The 24562-nt window shown below is 40.4% G+C and overlaps 1 protein-coding gene across 1 annotated transcript in view; it reads right to left on the bottom strand.

Annotated features, from left to right (window-relative positions):
* Positions 1-24562, bottom strand: part of CRYBG3 (crystallin beta-gamma domain containing 3) — an 85477-nt gene that overhangs the window by 58653 nt on the left and 2262 nt on the right. Inside the window, exons 2-3 of the mRNA XM_066340830.1 lie at positions 13036-13114; positions 113-540 (exon numbers count right to left, since the gene is read on the bottom strand). Of these exons, the coding sequence (XP_066196927.1) occupies positions 113-540; positions 13036-13114 (507 nt within the window). The remainder of the gene's footprint in view (positions 1-112; positions 541-13035; positions 13115-24562) is intronic.

The following is a 24562-nucleotide window of genomic DNA, read 5'->3' as shown; positions in this document are numbered from 1 at the left end:
TCCAACCGCCCTTAGATATGACAGACACTTCTCATGCAGTCAGTGAACTTCATCAGCATAGTTCTGTACACACACACAAACATCAACATATTAAATAAATTATAAAACTTACTTTTCTGTATCTAAGGATTGTTTCCAGCCTCCTTGACGATCCTGTGTGGCATCTTTCCCAATATTATTTAAGATGGCATCATCTTTATTTACAGAATCCTCTTTTTTTCTAGCTGTAGGCTCTTCAATTTTCGGGTGCTTTGGCTGCATGTCCTTTGGAAAGGTATTTGTGCTCTGTAAATCCTTTTCACATCTGTTGCGTTCATCTTGGAAGGTAGAGGGTTTAGATTCTACCAAAGAGGATTTTGTTGCAATATTAAATAAGCTTCCAAGAAAATGAAAAAAGCCTTCTCGGGGTTGCTTGTCTTTATCTGATGTTTTGACTCCAGGAGTCAAACTAGGAAGGCTATTAGCCTTTTTCAGCTCCTCCTGGATTTCAGACTTGCTAAGTTCTTCTGTGGAATGGTTCTTCTCTTCATTTTGACAAGCCTAAGATAAATACAAAAAGCACATAAGGATGGTGGTTCTTGTTATTTTCACACATTCCCAAATTCCTTGATTTTAATTTGTTCCTGTGCATTGTATTCCTTTCAGGAGATCTGTCATTTAAAAAGGTTAAAGCTCGCTGCTTGCTGTCTTCTCTTTTTGTACCAAAGAGGTCCCTATTCCACAAAAAATAAAAAAGACTAACACAGTCTGGAATATTCCCAAAGAAGATGCAGTGGAAAAAAAATACAGGACAGATGGCAACAATTACTTCAACTGGCATAAAAAACATGGGGAAGAAGTAAGGAACAGTTATTTCACACTTCAGACAAATGCCCTCAGAAAGCACAGCTTCATAAACAAACCTCCAAGTGCTTGTGAGAACAGTTTTCAGCTTGCAAATCTAGGCAAGAACACCACAGCCGAACACAAACACACCAGAGCCTGCTGCACTTCTGAAGAACTGCGGAGAATCAAGAATTGGGAAAAAACAAACTCAACTCACGTCCCAGAGGTGAATCCTACATATCATCCTTAGCAACCTGCTGTTGAACCCTCTGGCCAGCTCTCCTTCAACTGCACGGCAGTTTCCAAATGGATTTGTTGTCTCTCACAGTCTCCAGCACTCAAGTTGCCAGGTTTTCCACCCAACCAAAGCCCTACAGAGCACCACCCCTGCACCTCTGACCTTCTGAACTGCCTATCAGCCCTATCAGTGAACTGGAATGAACAGCACCAAGGCAGGGCTTCACCTCATTCAAGCCACATGTTCATTTCTTCCCTCAACTCAGCTGAGCATCTACACACACAGGCAAGGCAAGCTCTATTCCTCACCGATTTATGCCCTTGGATTATTTCCTCTGTGTCAGCTCCTCTCAGAGATCCAAGGACTGCTGTCCAAGTCATGTTACTTCTGTCAAGACCATCTGCCCAAAAGGATGATGCAACTTCACTGAGAGGCTTCACAAACACCACATGTAACCACATTTTCAGCTTCACAATCTGCAAATGTTTTATTTTCCCTGGACTAAAGTTTTCTGGGAATCACCTCCCCCATCCCCACCCTTTGTAGTAGGTGCCATAGGCTACTGCTGCCTATTTTATCTTTACACTACAATCCTTGTAATTTCAATTCCTGATTCAACCAAGTTTATTAACACAGATTAAAGTTACCCCATCTTTTCTCAGATGAAATCTATCCTGCTCAACAGGAGTGGGAAAGAACATGAACAAAAAGTCCTATGCAAATTTTAGCTGTGTCAACAATACATTTGGATAAGAGTAATTGTTTCAAATTGGGCAACACCTACCCATCCTGTCTACACAGAAAACTACTATTTCCACTAGGTGACCAATCCTATTTCCACTTGAAGTAATCTTAAATAAGCCAGCAGGCTTACTTGTTAATAGGCCATCTAGGATCATGTTAATGATGCAGAAAGTGTTTTAATGAACTCAGCTTCATCCTTAGGGAACAGCAGTTTCTTAAGATCTTTCAAGATATATTTAGTGATACTGGAGCAGTGGTCTTTAAACTTCAAGCAATGCTTTTTCACCCTTTAAATAGAGAGCAGATGCAATTGCTTAATATTGAGATGCATGTGTTGAAAATGGAATTGCTTATGTGAGGATGGAAACTGAACAGAACTAATTCATCCTTGAGAAATCAATCCATACAACCTCCATTTTCTCTGTACAGGCAAGTTTCTTGTCCAACCACACTGAACTTCTAAGTAAACTATTAGAAGGGGGCTAAGTCAAACTCTGTCCTTTTTTCACTCCACCGGTGACAAACACCACCTGCTCCCCCACATATTGCTCTGATCAACAGCTGATGCATCACAAAGTGGTTTAATCAGCCCTCTGCGATCAGAGATGAACCGCTTCACACTTCAACTCTACCCAAACCCACCCCTGGAAATGAAGATGCCAACAGTACAGCTTGCAGATGTGCCACAGCTCTGGCTGCTGTCTTCAGTACTAGACAAGTAACACCAGAGCCTGGAATGAATCTCTCGAATAATTAACTTCATCTCACGGGAGCTGGGTACTTTGCATAAGGAAATACAAAACAGAAACAAGAAAACAAGGTAATTTCCAAAATTTGATGAGTGAATGATTCACCATGTCAGCTTCAAAGTCCTACTGTTGTATTTTCTTCCTTTGCTTTGACTAACACCTCAGCATTCTTCAATACTAGATTTTAATTCAACTTTAAGTGAAGGAGGGCATTTCTCCATTGTTTTGTGATTTGTACCATTCACACAGATTTGTCTAATCTAAAAGAGTACCTCAGTACAGGAAATGCATACAAATCTTAGTCTTTTCTCTGCACAACCCTTTTAAGCCATAAACATTTATATTAACTATTAAAACATCTACAAAGTTAACGAAATGAATTAACTATAAAAGATATTGTTACGTTAAAAAACTTGACAACAGTTTAGTCTTACAAGTGTTTTTATTTGTTGCTGTTTTGTTTGGTGGGGTTTTGCCCATTTTTTTAAAACCATTTGTATTCAGAAACTAGTGGCGGGTTTGGGGTTTTTTTTCCTAACTGAGACATCAAATATAGTTAAATCTCTACATGTGAAAGTCTTCTCTGAGCAGCTCTGAGACATAACACTTGTAAAGACTGTGCTGCTTATTTGTGAGCATAATTTATGCCCTGCTTGAAAAGCTGTTTTGTAGTCTCTGCTTCCAGAAACAGAAATCCATTTAGACTTTCCTTCCTCTTTAATCTTCCTTTCTTTACTTAACTTTTGGTAAATCAAAAGAACAGGAAGTTTTAATATGAAAGGGTCCTTCCATACCTTTAACCATAAATAGTGTCTTGCATCAAAAAAAGCCACAGAGAACATTTACGCCGTACTTATTTGAAGACATATGTGGATATTAAGTCCTAACACAGAAACTATGCAAATCCTTCTTTCTTCCCTTCAATATAATCAATCCTACTCTCCATATATTCTCCCTCCTGCTCCACTTTGCCATAAAAGACAGCTTGAGCTATTGGTATTTCATCATTTGCACACAAAATCTCAATTCAAAGTCTGAAGCGCTGTTTAGGCATTATACAAACAGCACTGTTCCCGCTGCAGATTCTGAAGCTTGTATTTTGAGATGAATTAAATTACTGAGACGAAAGCACATGATTTTACTTTACGAAAGCCAGTAAGCCTCTAGCACAGCAGGAGCCTTCAGGCAGAAGTGCCTAATGAACATGCAGCACGGTGGCAATTCCACAAGCCAGTATCACAGAAACTTTCACTTATCATTCTCCATGCCTCTCTCCCAGTCTGTCTCTGACAGAGGCCCCCAGAGAACACTCAGGAGAAAAAAAAAAAAAAAAAGGTAAGGGCATAGCATAAATATAAAGTATAGCATAAATATAAAGTAATCCTCTCCATGGTACATCCCACCAGCTTTCCACAGTCAGGGTCTCCAGCTGACCTTGACAGAGTATGTGATTCTGTGCCAGAATTAAGCTTGAGCAGTTTGATATTCATAACACTGCAGGAATACCAGTGGCTCTTGTTTTATCTACACTTCATGTCGTCAGTCAAATAAAAAAAAAATTGTAAAGTCCTTTTACAGTGTCACAGCAGTCTGAATAGTTTCTCAGGTTCACCAAGAAAACAGCTGTTTCTGGATGGAGATCCTCTTTGAGATCCTTACTGATGCAAGGAAAAAAATTTCCTGCTATAGTGTTGTCTTTCTGCTCTTCTTGTAATGAACTGTCATCAGTCTTCCCCTTGCCTCCCCTTTCCCACTCTCTGTGAGCTTTCCTGCTTGTGACACGCTTCATGAAGCTTTAATTAGCTTTTAGTCCTTTGGCAGCTCGCTCCTCCGAGTTTGACTGGGCAAGCCCTGCGTAACCTGGCCTGACCTTGCAGCTGAACTGAGGCTGGACTGGATGACATTCTGGGGTCCCTTCAACCAGAATTACCCTCTGGGCTGTGCCCTCACATGCAGCGAGGCTGGTGTGGCCGAGTGTGGAAGGAGAGTGTGATTCCACGCAGGTAACTGAGGGGACTGCAGCAGGGAGCCATCGGTGCTCGGCTCTGCTGCACAGACGCCTGGCAGCTGGGGCTCAGGAGACAGGCCCGCCGTGTCTCAGGCAGGATTCTTACCCGGCTGATTTATTCCGCAGCAGCTGAGGTGTGTTTTCCAGGCTGGAATCCACTCCTGGCTGCAGACATCCGCCCTCGGCCGAATTGCGCCTTGGCAGGCGGGCCCAGGCCGGCCACCAGCGCGAACAATGCCCCGAGGCGGCACAACAGCGGCCTGAGCAGGGAGCGCTGCTCCCGGTGTGCCTCCGTCCCCTCACCTCCTGCACAGCAGGGCACGGCCGCGCTCGTCACCAGCCTGAGGAGCGCCTTTCCTCAGCAGCTGGCTCAGGTTTGAACCGCCCCAGGCTCTCCGTCAGCAAGGGCTGCGTCCGTCTGCCAAAAACACAACCCCTTTTATTGGCCTAAGGAGCGAAACGAAAACATTAACAGCACTAAAACACAGATCTCCGTGAACACAGCTTTAGCTTCCAGCCACTACTGCCGGACTTTTGGGATTTCCCTCCCCGTGAATGACTGCTCATTACGAAGCAGGAGCCGCGGAGTGCCGTGAAGGGACGGCGCTGAGACCGCCTGTCCCCGGGGGACATGGAGAGCTGCTGGAGAGCATCCTGCCCCTGCAGGGACACACTGCCACCAGGTCACCTCTCCTGCAGGGACACAGTGCCACCAGGCCACCTCTCCTGCAGGGACACACTGCCACCAGGCCACCTCCTGAGGGACACACTGCCACCAGGCCACCTCTCCTGCAGGGACACACTGCCACCAGGTCACCTCTCCTGCAGGGACACAGTGTCACCAGGTCACCTCTCCTGTATGGACACACTGCCACCAGGTCACCTCTCCTGTATGGACACACTGCCACCAGGCCACCCCTCCTGTATGGACACACTGCCACCAGGTCACCTCTCCTGTATGGACACACTGCCACCAGGCCACCCCTCCTGTATGGACACACTGCCACCAGCTCACCCCCTGAGGGACACACTGCCACCAGCCCATCTCTCCTGTATGGACACACTGCCACCAGCTCATCTCCTGAGGGACACACTGCCACCAGCTCACCTCCTGATGGACACACTGCCACCAGCTCTTCTCCTGTATGGACACACTGCCACCAGGTCACCTCCTGTATGGACACACTGCCACCAGCTCACCTCTCCTGTATGGACACACTGCCACCAGCTCATCTCCTGAGGGACACACTGCCACCAGCTCACCTCTCCTGTATGGACACACTGCCACCAGCTCATCTCCTGAGGGACACACTGCCACCAGCTCACCTCTCCTGCACTCCTCAGAGAAGGTGGCCTGCCATCAGAAATTTAGGATCACCACTAATTCACCCCAAGGACTTCCAACAAGTCATTTAACCCCAACATCCCGATTTACTCATCTGAGAGAGGGCCATGGCATTACTCCTGAATTTCTGTTCGCTGGCATTTAGAAATCATTCAACAAGCTTCAAGCTGAAGTGCTGGGTGCACAAAGTAGCACATTTAGGTATTGCCACCTAAAGTATAGGAAAACTAATTTTGTTCCTGGCCTTAGCTTTGACTTTTAACACAACTGAGATGGGTGCATTTCATTTAAAAATTATGAGCATCTCATTCCATTTGAACACTGACACTGTATATAAATTCTGTGTGCCAAGCAAATTCCATAAAATCCACAGTGATATAGCTGGGGCTGGTGGCAGCTTGGTTCATCCCCACAGTGAGTCATTAATGCTGATTTTTCAGCAGATTTTCTTTCTCTGTGAGGTTAAAGCATCTTTGGTGTAATCTCCCACTTTTTTTTCAGTGAGCGGGACACACTGAGGGGCCTTAAATCCACATGTGAAATAAGCTTTTCTTTTTTTAAGTACTCTGAAGAAAATCTTTCAGGCTTTTGCAACCAACAGGAGGCAATATAAATGGCAACCTAATGAAAACCTATTGGACATAGGGAGATGATAGATGAAGAGCAAGACTTGTCTAAGGAAATTAGAATGGCATAAAAAAAAAATTTGGGCAAAAGTACTATCAGACAGTGAAATGCACAATAAGAGCCCCTAAAAGTCCACTATTGCTAGTGTTCATGAGACAGAGGGATTGATAAAACACATGGTTAAAGTGGGTTTTCCCTATTTAGGCCAGTAATTACAATGGTGGTGTAAAAAATGTAAGGGAGGTCCACCATAGTAAGAAGCTATATAGTCTTTATTAATAAACATATCTTTTAACTAATGAGAAAAGGCAAAAAACCCCTCCAATAGAAACAAAGAGTGACTTGGGGTTTGGGGGGAATTTAAGCTAAAGATGAACTCAGTACCTCTACAAATACCCAATTAACCTGAATATTTTGGCTTTTTAATACTGTGAAGTTTTCCTTCCACATCCTCATTTCTCTGCTTGGTTTAACATGAAAAAAAATCAGGTCATGGCAACCCCAGAAGACAAGAGTAACCAGAAAACTAATGAAATCATGGCATCTTCATAATCAGGAGTAAAAGTTAAACAACAGGAAGAGACTTTTAGTTAAACTGCATTAGTTTTGCATTTTTAAAAATAAACCTATTTAAAGTCAATGACTATTTAGCATTTGGAAAGACAACTGCATCTGTTCAAAGTTCAGCACTAGGACTTTAAAAATTTGTTTATCCATTTGAATTCTTGAAACAGCAAGGAGTCATCAATGTATATTTAATTTGTCAGATCAGGAAAGAAAAAATGAAACAATTATTCTTTGAAACTCTATAGTATTCTCCTAAAATCTGAGCAAGTATCCAGAGACACATTCCCTGACAAGAACAACAGATAAAGTGGTGAGGGTGAACATTTCAAATGAAAAGGTAAAAAAAAAGGAGGTACAATCTGAAATAAAGTTTCTGCTAGGTCACCTTCACAGGGAATTTTAAACTCAGTGAAAGACTCTAGAATGACAAAATTAACTTTTTAATTTAAAAGTTTCTCTTCACACCATTTGCAGAGCTAGTCAAAAATTTTCCCTTCTGAATTTTCTCATTATATTATTTTAAAGCTTTGATAAGATTAAAAACTGGTACTCACTTCTGAGCATGCAACCTTGTTACTATAAGTGCTACTAAAGTGGAGCCAGAGAGAACAGAATTAAATTGTTTCACTTCTGTTCTTCCCCCAAAGTCTTCCTACATTTTCATTGCCTTTTAACAAACATGCTTTCACAATTTTGAAAAATTCTTGAAGTTTGGGGGGGGAAAAATGTGAAATTTACCTTTTCGATGGAGAAGATGACAGTACACTGGGAATGGGATGAGACAGTGATATTTCCAGCTGCACTTACAGTCTACTGGCAGATTGTAGCACCTGGCATTACATCTGTGCTTCATCTGTCTGCTGATTTTCTGAGCTAAACAGACCAAGGTTGAAGCCTTTTTTTTCCCCACCCATCCTGAAACAAAATTCCCTGATCATGATCCCTTCTTTGAAGAACTAAAGTAGTAGAGAGGAAAGCACATTTCAAGATCATTGTTTCCAAAAAGCGTCAGTATGACAGTGGCATTTACCAGAACTTTAGATGGCACAATCTTGAAGTATCTTCCTCAGCACATAGAGCTGTTAACACTAACCATCAGTTTAACAAAGTGTCCCGGGAAACTAAAAGGTACTAGCTATAAAATTTAATTTCAACAAAAGTCTACATCACAGCTGAGGAGAAAAAGATCTGCTTCAGCTTTCACAAGAGAAATCTTGATTGTACAAACTCCAAAACCATTTTTGTTTTATCTTTCATTTGTTGCTGTGGGCAGTAACAACAAAGGTTCTTTTAAAAGTAACCCTCAAGTTTTTCAAAAATTCATTGTTGGCAGCAGTAGTCCATCTCCCTTGACTCCCAAAAGACAAAGCATCCCTCTCTAATTGATTTCTAATTATTAAGTCAGGAATTTAGCAGGAATTCACAGACCGCCTGAGCAGATCTTACTTAGATAACTGGTGATGAAATTTAAAGTGATGACACTTTCAAAATAAAATCAATATAAAGTAAAACCATGACAATATAAATCCCCACCCCATGCTATATGGAAAACAGTTAACTAAGCAGTTAACTAAGACCCTAGGTCTAATTTTGATTTCTAACTCTTTTGTAAGACTTAAAACTATAGTCACAATAAGGGATATTCAGTATGAACAGCAACTTAGATTCAGCAAGTTCATGTGACTTCTAAAAACATATTTTGTAAACTGGCACACTGGATGAAAAATTTTATGACAGAGAATTGCAGCACAAATTAGGCTGAAAGGAATGTGGCTGGGGAGGTCATGCAGTCTGTCTCCTGCACAGAGCAGCTCTGGTTCATCCAGCTTTGTTTTGAGTATTTCCAGCCATAAAGATGCTGCAACTCACTTGGGTAAACTGTTCCAATACGTAACCACTTTTATAGTAAAGGGTAAAAAACAAACAAACAAACAAAAATTCATATGGATGACTGCAATTTCCCATGTTCCAACTTGTACCCGTTGCAACTCCAAAAAGAAGCTGGCTCCATCTTATCACATAATTGCAGTCCTTGCCATCAAAATTTAATACCATGTCTCCTGCTTAAATACAGCTATCTTTATGTTACCTTGAAATGAAATTCATGTGAGAAAGCAGAGCTACAGAATAATCTCTTCTCCATGTTCACAGTGTACAGGAGTACTTGTCAGAGGACAATTAGCTAAAGGTTTAATTTGTAGCACAGAAGCTTTAGATGGCATGTTAAGCAAAAGGCTTTTTAATTATAAGGTCTACGAAATTGGTAGAACAGTTGTCTGATGAGGCTGGAGAGATCTTAAGAGATCTCCATCCCTGGAGGTCTTTGAGAACAAGTCAGACAAACTTTTATCAGGTATGACATAGATACAGAGATCTCACCTTGGGGCACAGGAACAGACTTGATAATCGCTCCTGTACTTTCTGCCCCTGAGTTTTCTATGAAGACTGAGACTGTCTCAGGTTAATTCAGGCTTGAGCCTATGGGCCAAGTGATAGAATACTTGATGCCACTAGAAATCCTGTAATCTAAATTATACATTTGTGTATCAGACTTGGAGTTACTTTTTGGAACTTTTGCATTTGCCTTACAGAGCCCACATGGTGGTTCCTGTGGTGAGATGCTTAAGAATTCCTTCCTCATGAGTTATGGAAGAATATGGTATTTTCTCCATGCATTGCTACAGGAAGGATATCCATGGACCACAAAACACACTTTTTCAAGGAACACTGTTGCAATATTCCCTCTGAAAACAAAGTCCCTGTAGCACTAAAAGTGAGGTTAATGATATACTAACGTGTACCATGTAGTGCAGATACTTAGTACACTAAACACGAAGTTCAAGAGCTGTTTACATCCACACAACCATCTGTTCAACAATCATGTTGCTCAAATGGAGCGTTTATCCAGAATGGACACCCTTTATAGCCCTAATTCAAAGAAACAGAAGCAAAACAAAATCTGTAAATAAATATTGGGTGGAGGTGGTGTTCTGCAATCAATTAACAGCAAATACATTTCAGTAATATTCTCTTGAAAGTGATCGAGTGCTGACTGATAATGCCCCGCTGGTGCACGGAAAAATTAGGCTTAATATTTTCAAAAGGCGCATATTAAAGTATCTTTTCTTCCCTTTATGAGCTAAATATTTAATTGTATGGAAAAAGTAACTGGGGTAAAGTACAGAAGTGGTGTCTAAAGCACTCAAAAGAGTCAAAGAACTACCATAGCTCGGCACAATTCCCAGCTCCACTCACCCAGTCACTTATAATTTAGACATTCGACCTTTGCTGCTAAATCAGAGACTTACAGCTCCTCTGCTATTTCGCCCCCGGCCTCCTGCTGAGATGGCCAATGAATATACAAAATCACAGCATGGAAGTCTATCAGAAATAGGATGGCTCATTAACTTGCTGACAGCTAACACAGACACAACACGGTTTCACTTTTAGTCACCATCCACCTGAAATGCTGAGGTAGAAGCACAGCTCAGAGACAAGGGCATGCTTGGAAACCTGCCCCAAACTGATCCACTTACATATTCGGACATTCTCCATAAAGCGCACTTTCCATAACTACTTTTTTGTCAGCCTACAGTAATCTTGAGGATTGGATGAAAAAACCTGAAGCATCTTCTAATAACACAGATCATACCTTTCACAGAATCATTTAGGCTGGAAAGACTCTTAAGATTATCCCAAGATCACAATTAAGACAGCACCAGTTCTCTCCAACTGCTCAGGTGCAGTCTGGTGATCTTCACAGAAGACAGTCTACTTTGGCCACTGTGGTGTTGCCAAATTTCAAGAGTGTATTTGAGACAGCAGTGAGAGGAAAAACAGAAAAGTATTTTCCTCAGAAAATGTACTGGGAGGAGCATCAGAAAACCAGTACTTTCTCTACTTCCTCTGAATAAGTTTTTGCTATCTAGTTGTAATTTCCGTGCATACAAGATAAAAAATTAGACTAACTCAAAGTACTCACGACCATGCACATGAAACTGTTCAAGTGTATCACAAGGTTATTGATCAGCTTAAGCAAAAGGAAAGTAAGTCAGACAGGAAACTCTCAGTACAGCTAAACAACCAGCACATTCTAGTAATACGAAAACCACACCTTCTTCCTAAAGCCTGTACAAACACCAGGTATTATTTCAAAGACAATGTCATGGTTTTAGGCTTTTTAACATAGGTCTGAAACAATATAATGAAATAAAAAGTTATGTCAAGACAAAGAGGAGATCAGATACTTGGGAAAAAAAAACTTTACAGCACTAATTTTGGCACTAGCTTTTAGTACAGTATTATAAAAATAAGAGTTCAGAGTAAAAGACTACTGAAACAGATTCAGAAGGAAAGATTCTGAATTGTGACTTTTGTAAATTAAAAAAAAATTAATCAGATTTAGTTTTTGGCAAGAAAGAAATACTCTTAGGTAACTTAAACTTGCTATGCTTGCTTTGCTCCACCTACACATCCTGCTTTTTCCTTGAGACCTGGCCCTATTCATATTTCCTTTTAAGCAATTCCTAGTGCTGAAGTGCTGTGCACGTATGCTGAATGCTTCCCCTTCCTCAGTCCAAACCCTCCTCCAAAGGAAAATCTCATTTGGAATTTTTTAATGATCTGACACAGAAAAATAACATTCTTTTAAAACTGAGAAAATTTTCTTCTTTTATTATAGTAGATAGAATCTCCTCTGGTTTATCAGAAACCTTTCTGCCTGCATTCCAAGGCATAAGTTCAACAATTTATGGTAATAGGAAGCCATGCAGTGGCATTTTCCAGGAGCTCTGAACTGACAGAGTTGGCTCAAATCCACTCAGCTTCTGAACAAACACCGTTTTCCACCCTGCTGTAGACAAATCACAGTCAAAATTTTCTTGAGCAAATAACCCTGCTGGGGTCTTTGTAGAGACAACTGCAAAGTCTCCAACTTTGGTGAAACCCAAACCAAAGGTCCCTAGATACTGAGGATGCAACTACACAGGGTCTGAGGGCCTACAGAAGGCAAGCACTTTCTTCTCCACACACCATGAGTGCTCAGTAAATGCAACATGCAGTAGGAATCTCAGATTATGTGTGTTATGAAGCCTACAAATCAATCTGGCAGAATAGCCAAGCCCCTCTTGGGGAAGCAGCCACCATATTATCTGCATTGAACTGAAACTACCCTGAAAAGGAACAAAAGTTCAAGCAAAATTGCTTAGTGAGTGGATCACTAGAACAGCTCCTTGCACGGCAAGATGTGACAGGAGCAAAGACAGCTGTTATTCACCTGTCCTGTACATAATTATTTATAATATTTGGCTGAATCTAAGCACAACTTTAGAGGTGTGTCTGGTGCTACAGGAGAAAGCCCTGATCACAGAGGAACATGTCCTTAGCTTGCAGTGCAACATTTACAGGACAAGACAAGCATGATTAACACGGGTAACTGGTGAGGAGCACCCAACGTACAGACAAATTTCAGCAGAAAGATCTTACAGTGCTCTGGCTGGCAACCAGCAGACCTTCAGGCAAGCAAAGACTTGCTGGTTAGATATTCATAAATTATATGGAAATGGTGCTTTAGAGCAATGCCTGAAAACATGGTTTGATAAAAATATTAGTTTTCTTCACTGGCTAACTGCATGTAGATTTGGCACTGAAGCCCCAGTTCTTTCCTGTAATTAAACACATGGGTTTTTTTCAAACAATGTGAAGCACAGGCAGTATTTCTGTCTTCTGCACATACATTAGAACCCTGGCATAGGGGACCCTAACCCAGAATATGGCAATCAGGTGCCACACTGCAGTACGGGAGCACATCCGACATCAGAACTCTAACAACAGTCACAAGTAGAGGTGGCTACAACAAACAAACAAACAAACAAACAAACAAATAAACTATTTCTAAATATTATAAATAAATATTAGTCAATAAAAATCTTACCTTCAAAAGTGCAGGCTGAGTCGTGCTTTCCTTTTGGCTGCTCTTTGAATTTATGGCTTCACTCCCTTTGTTTTCAGAACTGAAAAGCAAAAATATTTTGTAACGCTGAGTACTTGCATTATTCAGATCCTCTCAAGAGCCAACACATTCAATTTACACACTACAGAGCTTTAATTTAGAAGGACAGAAAAACATATTTTCCAAACTGTAGTACATATTCTGCAGATATTGTAACTGGAAAAACCAAGCCCCAAAAAGCTGAAGACAGAACCATAACGACTGTTTCACCTCATACAAAGGTGAATACTCAAGCATTCAGTAACAGCACACTGCAGTTCAGCTCTTCCAGCTGAAAAATAACAAGATTTCCATGCCTGGGTATAATTTTTCAACTGTAATTGAACAGTGAGCTACCACAGCAGCATTCACTGCCACAGGACCACCTGGCACACCTGGCAGCTACAAGGCACACCCCATTCCAAGGGCTGTAAGCAAGTGGAACGTACTCCTGGCAGGTGGAATCATCCCAAATCACAGCCACCACACTGAACAACTCCTCACTGAACATGCCCAATGGGCCACGCAAATGCAGAACAGATTTTAGAAAGGGGACAACAGGTGCATGTTTATTATCAAGGCAATGCCTCCTGTTCCATTTTAAAAGTCAGAAGTCCAAAATCATGTGTGTCCTTATGGGCAACTCACCAAATTCATCCGCATTTTCTTGAGAGTTCATCTTTGGAATGAAGGGAACCAAATCCCTGCCCTCAACCCCAGTTCTTGCAACCATCCTCACACACAGACCAGCAAAGAACATTTTAATAAAAATGTTTATGCTACATGCAACTTAAAAGCAAAAACATTATCAAGGAAAACATTAGGTGATGTTAATAATGGACATCTGTTCCTGAATTGTGTACCATTACACGAAAAAAAATAATGTTGTGCTAATTTATCATGTAAGCACTTCAATTAATTCATAATCAGTTTGAATACCCTTCTTCACCAGTCTTAAACATTTAACTTTGCCATTGAAAAATGCACAAGCCCTTATTTCTGAACTCATATGAAGAGATGAACTGAAAACTCTTCAAATAAGAAAAAAATTATTACCAGTTTGATGAAATTCTGCCAGGATTTGGAGCAGGAATTAGGTGCTGCTGTACTCCTACTGCTCCTGACTATAAACCACAGGTAAGCACGTCTCAGTAAGACTCCCGAAATGAAAGGTTTTCTTCCTTTTGTGGATTAGACATTTGCCTTCAGTATACACTGATATACACACAAAATACAAAAGCCACTCTGATTAAATATAAGTTTCCTTCTCAGCTGATCAGAGACAGCATTCCCTGAATAAAAATGACAGTAGATAGAACCCTTCTGAAATTAAGTTTTTCAAGGTCTTTTGCATCTTTTCAGATGCATCAAAAGAAAAGCTTCTTCCTCCCGTTTACAGATCATCTCCAAGTCGAAAACCATGTACTTTCACATCACCTTAGGTAATCTCTCATAATGCATTCATAAACACAAAGATGCTTTTTCAGGGAGAGCATCAGACAGAAAGTCTTGGCTGTTCTTTGCCTCCCTGGAAGACAGAGCAAATTAATTAATATTCTGACCTATTAACTTCTTCTACTGCTAATGTGTTTCATGAAGGAGATGTCACAATCACTCTGGGCAGCCTGGCACATTAATAAAAGTGTTTCTCTGTACATAACCTATTTTCTCTCTCCTAGTTTTTGTTCTGTTGTTGGTTAAAACAAACAAGCAAACAAAAAGCCAAAACACCCTTCTCAGATCTATATGGCTTTTCCTGATGCTGATACATTTGACATGAACAGGAAGTCCCTGGACTTAAGAGTTGAATAATGAGGTTGATGTCTACCAGACATTCTTCCTAAATTCAGTGTATCACTCTTTATGGAACTGGTCAGCAGACCACAAGTAAGATCCCTGCTTTCATTAAGTCCTGCCAGCACACATTACCAGTGTTGAATTATTGCATCCCTTGGTTTTGCCCATGTTCTTCCCTTTACATCATGTGTTTCTTCTCCCAATAACTTCTTTTCATTTTCCTACTTCTTGTTTATATTTGAAATACATGTCTGCATTACTTTCTTCTAGTCAGCCATAGAAATTCCATAGCATACATGCCAAAACTGAAAGAATGCAATTCAGCAGATAAGCATCTAAAAATCAACAAGTAAAAAAAAAAAGTATCAAAACTTTCCTTTCCAATATAAAATAACCCTAACTCTGGAAGCATTTCCCCACACCCTTTCATGGTTTATATTCTAGTGTTTCTACATTCCTTAACTTTTTGCTTTAGGGTGTAGTTCCTCAAACATGCTGACTTTGTCAGCAGAACCAGCTTCAGAAATCTCCACTCCTTCCTCCTCAACCTCAGTTATCTCTACATCCTTAACTCAGCCAAAAAGGGCTCTCAGTAGGGTGACATTTTTCAATAAAATCGAGAGGGGGGGAGAGGTCTCCTTGAGGAAAAATCCACCCTGTGATCCAGTTTACAGTGCAGTGACTTCTGACAGCACAATGACGGGGCACCCAATGTCACTGAGCAGGAACAAGAAGGACAAACCACTGCCCCTGAGGTCACCACAGAACCTCTGTGGTGTGAACTCTCAGCCAGGGCCCAGCTCTAAACGCATCTCTGACTGAAACCAAATGGTTTGAGTCTTACAGCACAAAAAGCTCTAAGTTTACAGCACAAAAACTTCTCTGCTGCACAAAGGCCTCATGGGTTGTTTAGGATAAAATGGCTTTGTCTGTCTCTAAGAGGCAAGGTTACCTTTTACAGCCTAAACACCACAGACATCTTCTCATCATTGCATCCACGACACCACTGTGAACTAGGGCTACAGCTGTATTTATAAAGTTTGGCTCCACAGAATTTTCAGCTTTTCCAGTGCCTTTCTGGAGCACTTTGGCACAGCAGATACCACCAATGTCTCTAGTTAAACACATCTAAAGTCAGGCTTGTGCTCAACCACCCACCGACAGAGCAGCCACCTCTCAGGAGAGCATTGCACACTGGTGCAGTCAGGAAAATGAACTAATCTTCACCTCTGTGCTTCACAAACCACTGTTGTTAACATTATAAACCCAGAAATAGGCCTCCACTAACTCAAGTTTTGAATGGACTCGTCTTTGCTTTTAAGGAGTAAAAGAGCCAAGCGCGATTTTAGGAAGAAAGAAAATACCTCTGCCAGCTTGCTTCCATGGGCTTTTTACCTATCCAGGCAGTCAGTTACAAATTGTCACAAACACTTGTTGACATATTTAGACAGATTCTATTCTCATTTTGTAGATTTAAAGGGGAAAAAAAAAGGCATGGAAATAGTAAATAAAAAGACAGAGTCACAATTAATTCTAGACACCCAAGCCTCTCAGATACGTAATCTACTGCCCTTCTGTTGCTATTTCTGCTAGATGTTCCTTTTTCTCTTACGTATTAGTGCATCCAACAGAGATAGATTAATCTTTAGCAAAGGTTTAGGGGAAGGTTAGAGGGATTTCTTCTCCTCAGCTGTCTTGCTGCTCTTTCTACTGTCTTGCCAGCATGCCTAACCTGATTAGCATCACACTTATTCTTTAACACATCGAGATTAAATTTAAGTTACAGAATGGCATCATTCGTATCTTCTGAACAAAACTTTCTTTGTGCTATTTTCTATTGCTTTTTGTTCCTCTGTCGCTGCCTCTGTTTTGACCTTTCTGTAATACCTGGACAGGTGGTGTCTGAACCAGCAGCAGGTTTGTGGTCCAAGTTTTTAATCATTATGCTTTGGAAAGAGAGGTTAGTGATTCTTATGAGCAAGACATGTTCACATTCTACATTGCTGCTCACACAAAAAGAGATTACAAGAGGGATTACAGTCAAGACAAAAAAAAAAAGCAATTTAATGGAGCATATTTAAGTACACGGCTTTCAAGGTCTTATGCAACTGCCTCTATAAACAGAACAAGGCAATTACAAACAATCACATCTTCAAAAGGCCCTCACAGCATCTCTGTATGGTGTGAGAAGTCTGCTTCCTCCAGCCCTGTCCTTCATAACAATCCCTCAGAACTCGCAAATTAAAAGCCCGTCCCCTTCTTCCTTTATTAATCCACCCCACCCATGTTATGCACGCAGCAGATTGTGAATGTGTTGTGACAGATAAAAAAACCCCAAAAAACAACAAAAGCTACAGGAAACACACAAGTAATAAAGCACAAACACCCAAGTTTAGATGAGACTGACCACACTCTGAGTTCTTCAAACTGAAAGTCATTCCTGTGACATTTTAGGCTCCTTTTATGAGGAGAAGGCAGGGACTGCCTGATGCTGCTTGGGAAGGGGGAAATTCACGGGCACTCCCTTAAGGAAACGGGGACAGCTGACTAAAGCCGAACTTCAGTTCAGCACCACCACGGCACTTCTGGATGTTTGAATCAAATCCCTTCCAATGCAGCAGTTCCAGCATTTATTTTTCACGCAGTTCACGTGTAACCAGACAGGAGAGTGCTCCAGCATTTCGCTATCTTCTCTCTCTTAGGGAGAGATGACTCCCTGAGTAGCCAAACCCTCCCTGCTACCACATAAGGCATTGTTTGTTTTTAACTGCTTTTTCTCCTCAGATTAACTCAGGAGCCATTTGATGTGATGACTTGTAATGCTAAGAAAAGAAGCAATGCTCAACCTCAAAGATGGTTTTCAGGTTTACTTTCTTTATTTCAGCATTCTGGGATGTAATGCCAGCTCCTGACCCCTGCCTTTCCTTTCTAAACAAATCTAACATCCCTCTGGGAAATACACCTCATGTGGTTCTGATGTCATGACTTCTTTCCAGTTTTACTTTGTGCCAACAGTTGTTGCACGTTCTGTGCTGACCTTCCAGAAGGATATTTCAATGGAGGAACATTGAAACAAGGATTTCATCACCTGGAACTTTAAAATCCATTTGTGCAAGAGCCTCCCTGAAGAAAATAAATGAGTGGAAATCCACAAGTCTAATAATACCATCAAATATAGATGTGCAAGACCTCAGTGAAGTTTCAGCACATTACACGAACTCTCACACCATATCCACAAACCAGCAGTAGTAATGCAAATTTTTTTATAAAACTGCAAAGAGCCATAGGTTGATTAGTATTGGTTTCTTCTTTGTTCCAGTTTCCAAGCGGTAATTTGCTGGGAAAGGTGAGACCCACGGATGCTCCTACAGTAATTAAAAAGCTGAATGCAAAAAAATAAGACTTCTAAATTAATATTTTTATATATATACCAGTACCCTGCTTGCCCTACAGATCCTTATGATTACTGCAACTGGCCTCCTGCATAATTTAGATTACAAAATTGCACCGAGGGAGACCTGACCCAGGCCTGTAACACACGACAAGTTATGAGCTTTGGTTGAAAAACAACAAACTATGGAAAAACGACCATATTTGTAAATAAGACCTCTCCATGTGAACTACTAGTAAATTCACTACTTATTAGGCTTAACTATTCAAGTCTCATCTCTCAATAAATCTACATCTATGTGGGACAGATTATAAAGCTCTCAAATAACTTCTTGAAGCCACAGGTCTACTATAATATAAAGCACATAAATCTGATTCCCATCTGGTTATATTCCTTGAGGCAGAGTCATTCCTCAAACTTCAACGTTGTCATTTCAAGACTAAATGCTACTGAGCTACTTCACTTTATTCTGTGAGGGAGGTTTTTCAGACATCAAATTGTTCTGAAGCTCTTTCCAGAGCCCCTTTCAGTTTGCCAGCATCTTTTGCACGATAAATCATGGACACCAAAACGGGATTCGGTACTGCAGTAACCAAAGAACCCACAGAGCACATGTGTTTTGTTGTCTATACACCTGACAATCATGTTTTCTTCTCTGAGCCACCACTTTGGCAGCTCATGTTTAACTGGCTGTCAACCACGACAACTTAGTTTGCTTCCAATGTCATCTACATGGTGATTTCCATACTTTTTGCTCTAATCATCTGCAAGCTTCACATGCTACAGTTTTGTGCTCTTTTAAATCATCTGTGAAGATATTAAATTGATTCAAAACCACTTCCTTTTCATTTTCTTCAAACAGATCAAGTAGAAAATTATTTATCACATCTGTTTTTTTTTTTATATTTGTCTGTATGTTGAGTTTAAGCCTGCTGTTATTACACTTGCAAATATTTTAAGTGGGGCATCAGTGTCAGCTCTTAAGCATCTAAGGATGATACATTCAGCAGTTTGTCAAGAGAAGCTGTAATCTCATAAACAAAACTGATCTTGACAACTCCCATCTTTTAGTGATGTTACAATCAATACCATGTTTATTAACTTCTCAGGTCACCTGGGAGACTTAGTAAATCAAGTTTTGTATCGTTCCCCTTTAATCCAACTAAATAAAATATACTTTAAAGGAAAAAACCTTCCTCTAGGCACTATCATCACACTTGTGAAGCCATTTGTGTGCTGTGCAGCCAGGAGAACTATCAGAACTATCTAAAAAGTCAAAATTTTAAGAGTCAAACTTGCCGGTGCCTTGAGGGATATATGCAAGGTTACAGTAACCACTTGTTAAATTAACTGAAAGGAAAATATTACTGTAAAGCTCAGAGGCAATAGGATGTGAGGAAGTCAACTGAATGCAAAAAATTGGCTTGTCCATCAAGTGACAGCTGAAGTATGTTAGTATTTAACAGAAAATAAAAACACTAGCATGTTAGAACAAAAGTACCCAATGAATTAAATTAATTAAAACCTCTTTACTCTGTTCCCCTCCCCCTAAAACCACAATGTTGTCTTTTTCCAAAAAGCTTTGAAATGAAAAATTTCCAATGAACTTCCCAGCAAGATTCCCAGGCTAACACACTTCTTGGGAAACCAAAAAGCAGGAGCAGCGACAAAATCTGCCTCTAGTCTCTGGCAAGGCTGTTGGAGCTTGTCTTAAAGAGAGAGGGAGAATTTTGCACAGAAATCTGAATGTGAAGTTTCTGGCTGCTGTTTCTGTGCTTAAGCTAAGGCCACACACATAGGGGAGAAGGATTGAAGACATTAAGACAAATGGTAATTATAACAACAAGTTATTGAGTCTGAAATTGGAGGGTCAAAGGAAAGCAAAGCTGCTATTTCATTTAAAACAAATACAGAAGGGAAACTGAGGAAGAGGAGAAGAAAGCAGAGAAAGGTAAAGGAGGAGAAAATGGTGCCGGGAACTTAGGCAAAAGAAGTGTTAAAATTGCTGATTAATTTAAGTGTTGAAATAGCACAAAATGTATTATATTCAATTAAACTATCCTCATTTTGAAACTGGTTTGATTACAGACAGCAATAAGCAATTTAGATTGTTTTAACTGAAACAATTTTTCCTCTCAGACCTGTTTCTGCTGCTGATTTACATACTGTTCTTTGCTTGTGCAGCAAAGCTGGGTCAGCTGCACATTCTGCAATAGCAGTGCTGTGTTGCATGGTTTATATCAGCTACACAAAGTGTGTTAGTATTAAATGAAGACAAAAATGAGCAACTAAAGCTATCATGGAAAATAAATACCTCAGAAAAAATGCAGACAGGCCTCATTTTACATTGAAAGTTTACACGAAAAAAAGTTGAGGAACCAAACCATGTCATCAGACTGAACATGTACCTTTAAGTTTAAAGGCTAGAACTAAGTGAAATAAATATGATGACCCTTGCTAAATAATTTAATCAGTTTTACATGTGAGGGAACTGAAGAGCTCTACAAAGGCTGGAAAAAGAAATAAAAATGTTTCCAAGCAGAGCTTACTCCAATATTGGGCAGTGCGATTATACCAGATTACATCAAGGTTTTCCTTCTGGCATCTGTCAGGCATAGTAACCAACCCTGCTGTGGAATCTGCTCCCTATTTGCCAGTCTGATTGGTTAGACAGTTTCCAGCATTCCTATGACACAGATATGTTACTGGTCACTAACACAAACACATCAGAAACAGATTTTTGAACTATAAAGGTTACATTTATCGAATTAATGGGGAATAGAACTGTTTTCAAAGGGCATGTTTGCAGGGTGGGGGATCAACAGTGGTACTTACAAAATGGCATAAAAATAGGAGATATTTTTAAAAAATAAGTAATCCAGGGCAGCCTTAAAGCAGCAGCAACTGTTGTACTGATGAACAGAGCATACCAGAATTTCAAAAAGGTTCATTAAGAATAAGCATCCCAGAAAAAACAAGCAAGAGAGACTGGTGTCACCAGTAAAATGCAGCGAGCTCTTCTAGTCAGGCTGGAGGAGAAAACTTTTGGTAGAGTTACAAGGGCAACTATGAAAACCTGAGAAAATACTCCCCAGAACTCCTATCTTTTACTCACAAAATATACACTGGGAAGCATCCTACAGACACCAAAGTTCCCTCTTTTGTTCTGAAGGCAGGCATTTTCCATTCCTATCAAAATAAGCTTTATGGCCAAATTTGCAGCCCATAACTGATGCTTAAAATAAAAGCATCTTATCACTGCAGTTCCTTCTGCCTTTTCTGTTCGTGTGCTCCCAAGAAATAACTTCTGCCTACATTTTTTCCCAACACAACACTGTCCATAGGTGAAACGCAGATCCCCAAGGTGTTTACACACTTAGGCCTCAAAACCTCCAAGCTGCTTAAGCAGATATGCTGCCTTTGGAAAAATAGTTTATCAACTTAAGAAGCAGTGGAACATTCAGAAAAACAACATTCTATTTCAAAATAAGGCAAGTCATGAAATCACAGTAACATAACACCACTGGAGACTATAACTTGTGTCTGGAAACTGACATGAGAAAGTAAAATGAGTAAGGAAGCCAATATTTCTGACCTTAAGTCTTCAAAAGTGATACTGCAAAGCCAGTTAGAACAGATAAAAATTATATTAGAAATGAAAATTAAAATACCAGAAGAATTCAGTTAAAGCCTGAGCAATCCAGTGCTGTGCTACTGTCTGCAAGTATAACAGTATATACTAACTGTATAAAATCCAAAACCCCCCAGAAATTAAAAGCAGTAGCTGGGTTTCCACTCTTTCGAGAAGTTACAATAATTAGAAATACAATCCCTACAGCAACACATTTTGGAATCTTAATTTTTTTCCACCTGGGAGCCTTTTGTTCACTAGAGGAGAAGACCAAGGAGTTTTCGTCTTTGCAAAACTGTTCCTTAAAACCACAGTCTTGTAGCTGTTTTGGAAATATTCTCGCATTAACTCTGGCACCTAATCCAACAACTGGAAAAGGAGAAAAAGCTGTTAACATTTAAAATAGTGGGAAAAGCGTGTTGCTTTGTTTCTCCCAAGGAGCGCTTCTATTATAATTAAGGTTCTAGTAACATTTCCTTCAGGAAATGTCTCTCACACACATGGCCAGCTGCTGGCCCTGCTCCTCCTGGTCTCAGTCCCACGAGACATCCAAGTATGTGCCTCATTCTCATCAAGCAGGCAGTCCCACTAGAGTGCACAGAACTCTTTACCTGCTTAATTACAGGCAACCACTTTGGTACCCTGCTGGATCAGGGCCTTTCATAATATTTTGAATTATCCTGCAATGGAAGCCATAATGAAAAAATCTTGGAAGCAAAAAGCAAGAACGAAACCCCAAATTAACAAATGTATAGAAAATTTTCATAATGCACCTTACTTAGGCAAATCTAATTTGAATTCTTCTATATGGTTGAAGTGTTGCTCTTGCTGGTTCCACAAACCACCATCCCTCATGTAGACTCATAATAAGGTAAATTTTAACAACAAAGAATCCTGCTCTGGCTTCTGAAAGTAAAAGGTTCTTTATTAGAAAGCAGAGACTGATTTTTCCAGCAGACAATGGATTTCTTCAAAGATGTCAATGGTATCTGAGTCAAACTCAGCCAGGAGGCAGCAATTTCAGAGGAACTAGGTTTGAAATTTATTACTCCCTTTTCCATCATTTTCCACAGTCCTTCAAACGCACAGTTTTTACAACTACAAAAATACATGTTCTTTGTAAACAGGAACAATGACTGGCAGTCCCAAAGGAAGAAAAAGACTCTCTAATCTCTCCTCAGGCAGAATAAACAAAGATCTTCATCTGTGAAAGCCCTCAGTAAGATACTAATGGATGAATGGATGAACAATAATCTCAGCCCTAAAAAAAAACCAACAAACAAATCAGCCCCCAAAATCCTTCTAAACCAGATAAAAGGTTGCTTTTCCCTGTTTGGTGTCCCTTCAGCAATGCAGACAAAATATTCTGACAAACCAAACTTGCGCTGGTAGTTTTGTGATGAGTCAACACCATTTGGAGGGAAAAAGAGAAATCTGAAATGAGCCTGCTAAACACTGCATGGAATAACTAATAAAATGCACCCATAGTTTAAAGGACATTTTGATGTCCTTTAAACACTTAACACCCAGTAAAAAGTGTCACACCCCCCTGAAAAGGTCATATTTATTCGCAAAAGAACAATTAGCATCCACAGTGTAGACTTACTGTGTAAAAGCTGTATTTTCCTCCAGACGGACTAAAGATACATGTATTAGTAAAAAAATTTTTAAATTATATGACTCCTATTAGTATAGTGCAAATGCAATTGGGTTTTGTTACTCTGGGGATTTAGATTACTCTAGGACAAACACTGTGGTAACCAATAACCAATTGTATATTATTGAAAACAGCAAATAGTCCAGTACAGCATGACTGCCTTTGATGGAAGTCAATGACAAAGACCTGGGATGAAGAGCACTGCAGCCATTCAAAGCAGCCCCAACTCTGAAGAACACACTTAAGCAGCAGGCAAGCACTGGGGGGGAGAGGCTTTCCATTTGGCTGCATTTTATGCCAAAGCCAAGTGAATGAACTCTTAAGGGATGTGCTGTGCTTTTCGCTACCACAAAACTTGCAACTAACCTGTGCACCTTATTTTTTCCACAAGTTAGCCTCCAGTGAGTCTCATGTTCATCAGATCTACAAACTGCTGTAAGGGCAAGTTATTAATATCAGCTTTTTGTCAAATGAGGTCTCCAGAGAGTCTAAGACACTGATTAACTAACTATGTAACTCCCTCCATCCCCTTCCTCCCATTTTAAACCGTGGTCATGGTAGGTTTGCATTTTGGTTCCTGTGGTTTTTACAGATAAATCGGAACAGGGTCTGGAGCAAGAGGGCAGCTCTGCTCACAGGGGAAGGAAAGCTGGCAACTTCCAGCCACCCACCACCGCCTAATTTGTGGGAGCAGATGGAGAATGACTTTTGGATGGATAAAGGCTCATTTCTGCATGCTTTTAAAACTTAGGAAACCACCACAACTCTGCAGAGGCATCAAGTGTAATGCACATCTCCAGAGGTCAGTGCAGGCACACTGAGTGTATGTGATATACTGCTCCCCCTCCACCCCCTTTACTTAGGTCGTCCACTTTTCTGAAACCCATCAGTAAGTAATATGCCTCCACAGAAAAGTTTATACACGAGATATAGATACATATATCAAGCTTGGTCTGGTTCTAACACACATCCTACCCACAGCCTGAAGGGGAAG

The sequence above is a fragment of the Sylvia atricapilla genome, chromosome 2 (genome assembly GCF_009819655.1).
Source record: "Sylvia atricapilla isolate bSylAtr1 chromosome 2, bSylAtr1.pri, whole genome shotgun sequence".
NCBI lineage: Eukaryota > Metazoa > Chordata > Aves > Passeriformes > Sylviidae > Sylvia > Sylvia atricapilla.
This window is presented reverse-complemented; position numbering and strand designations above follow the sequence as displayed.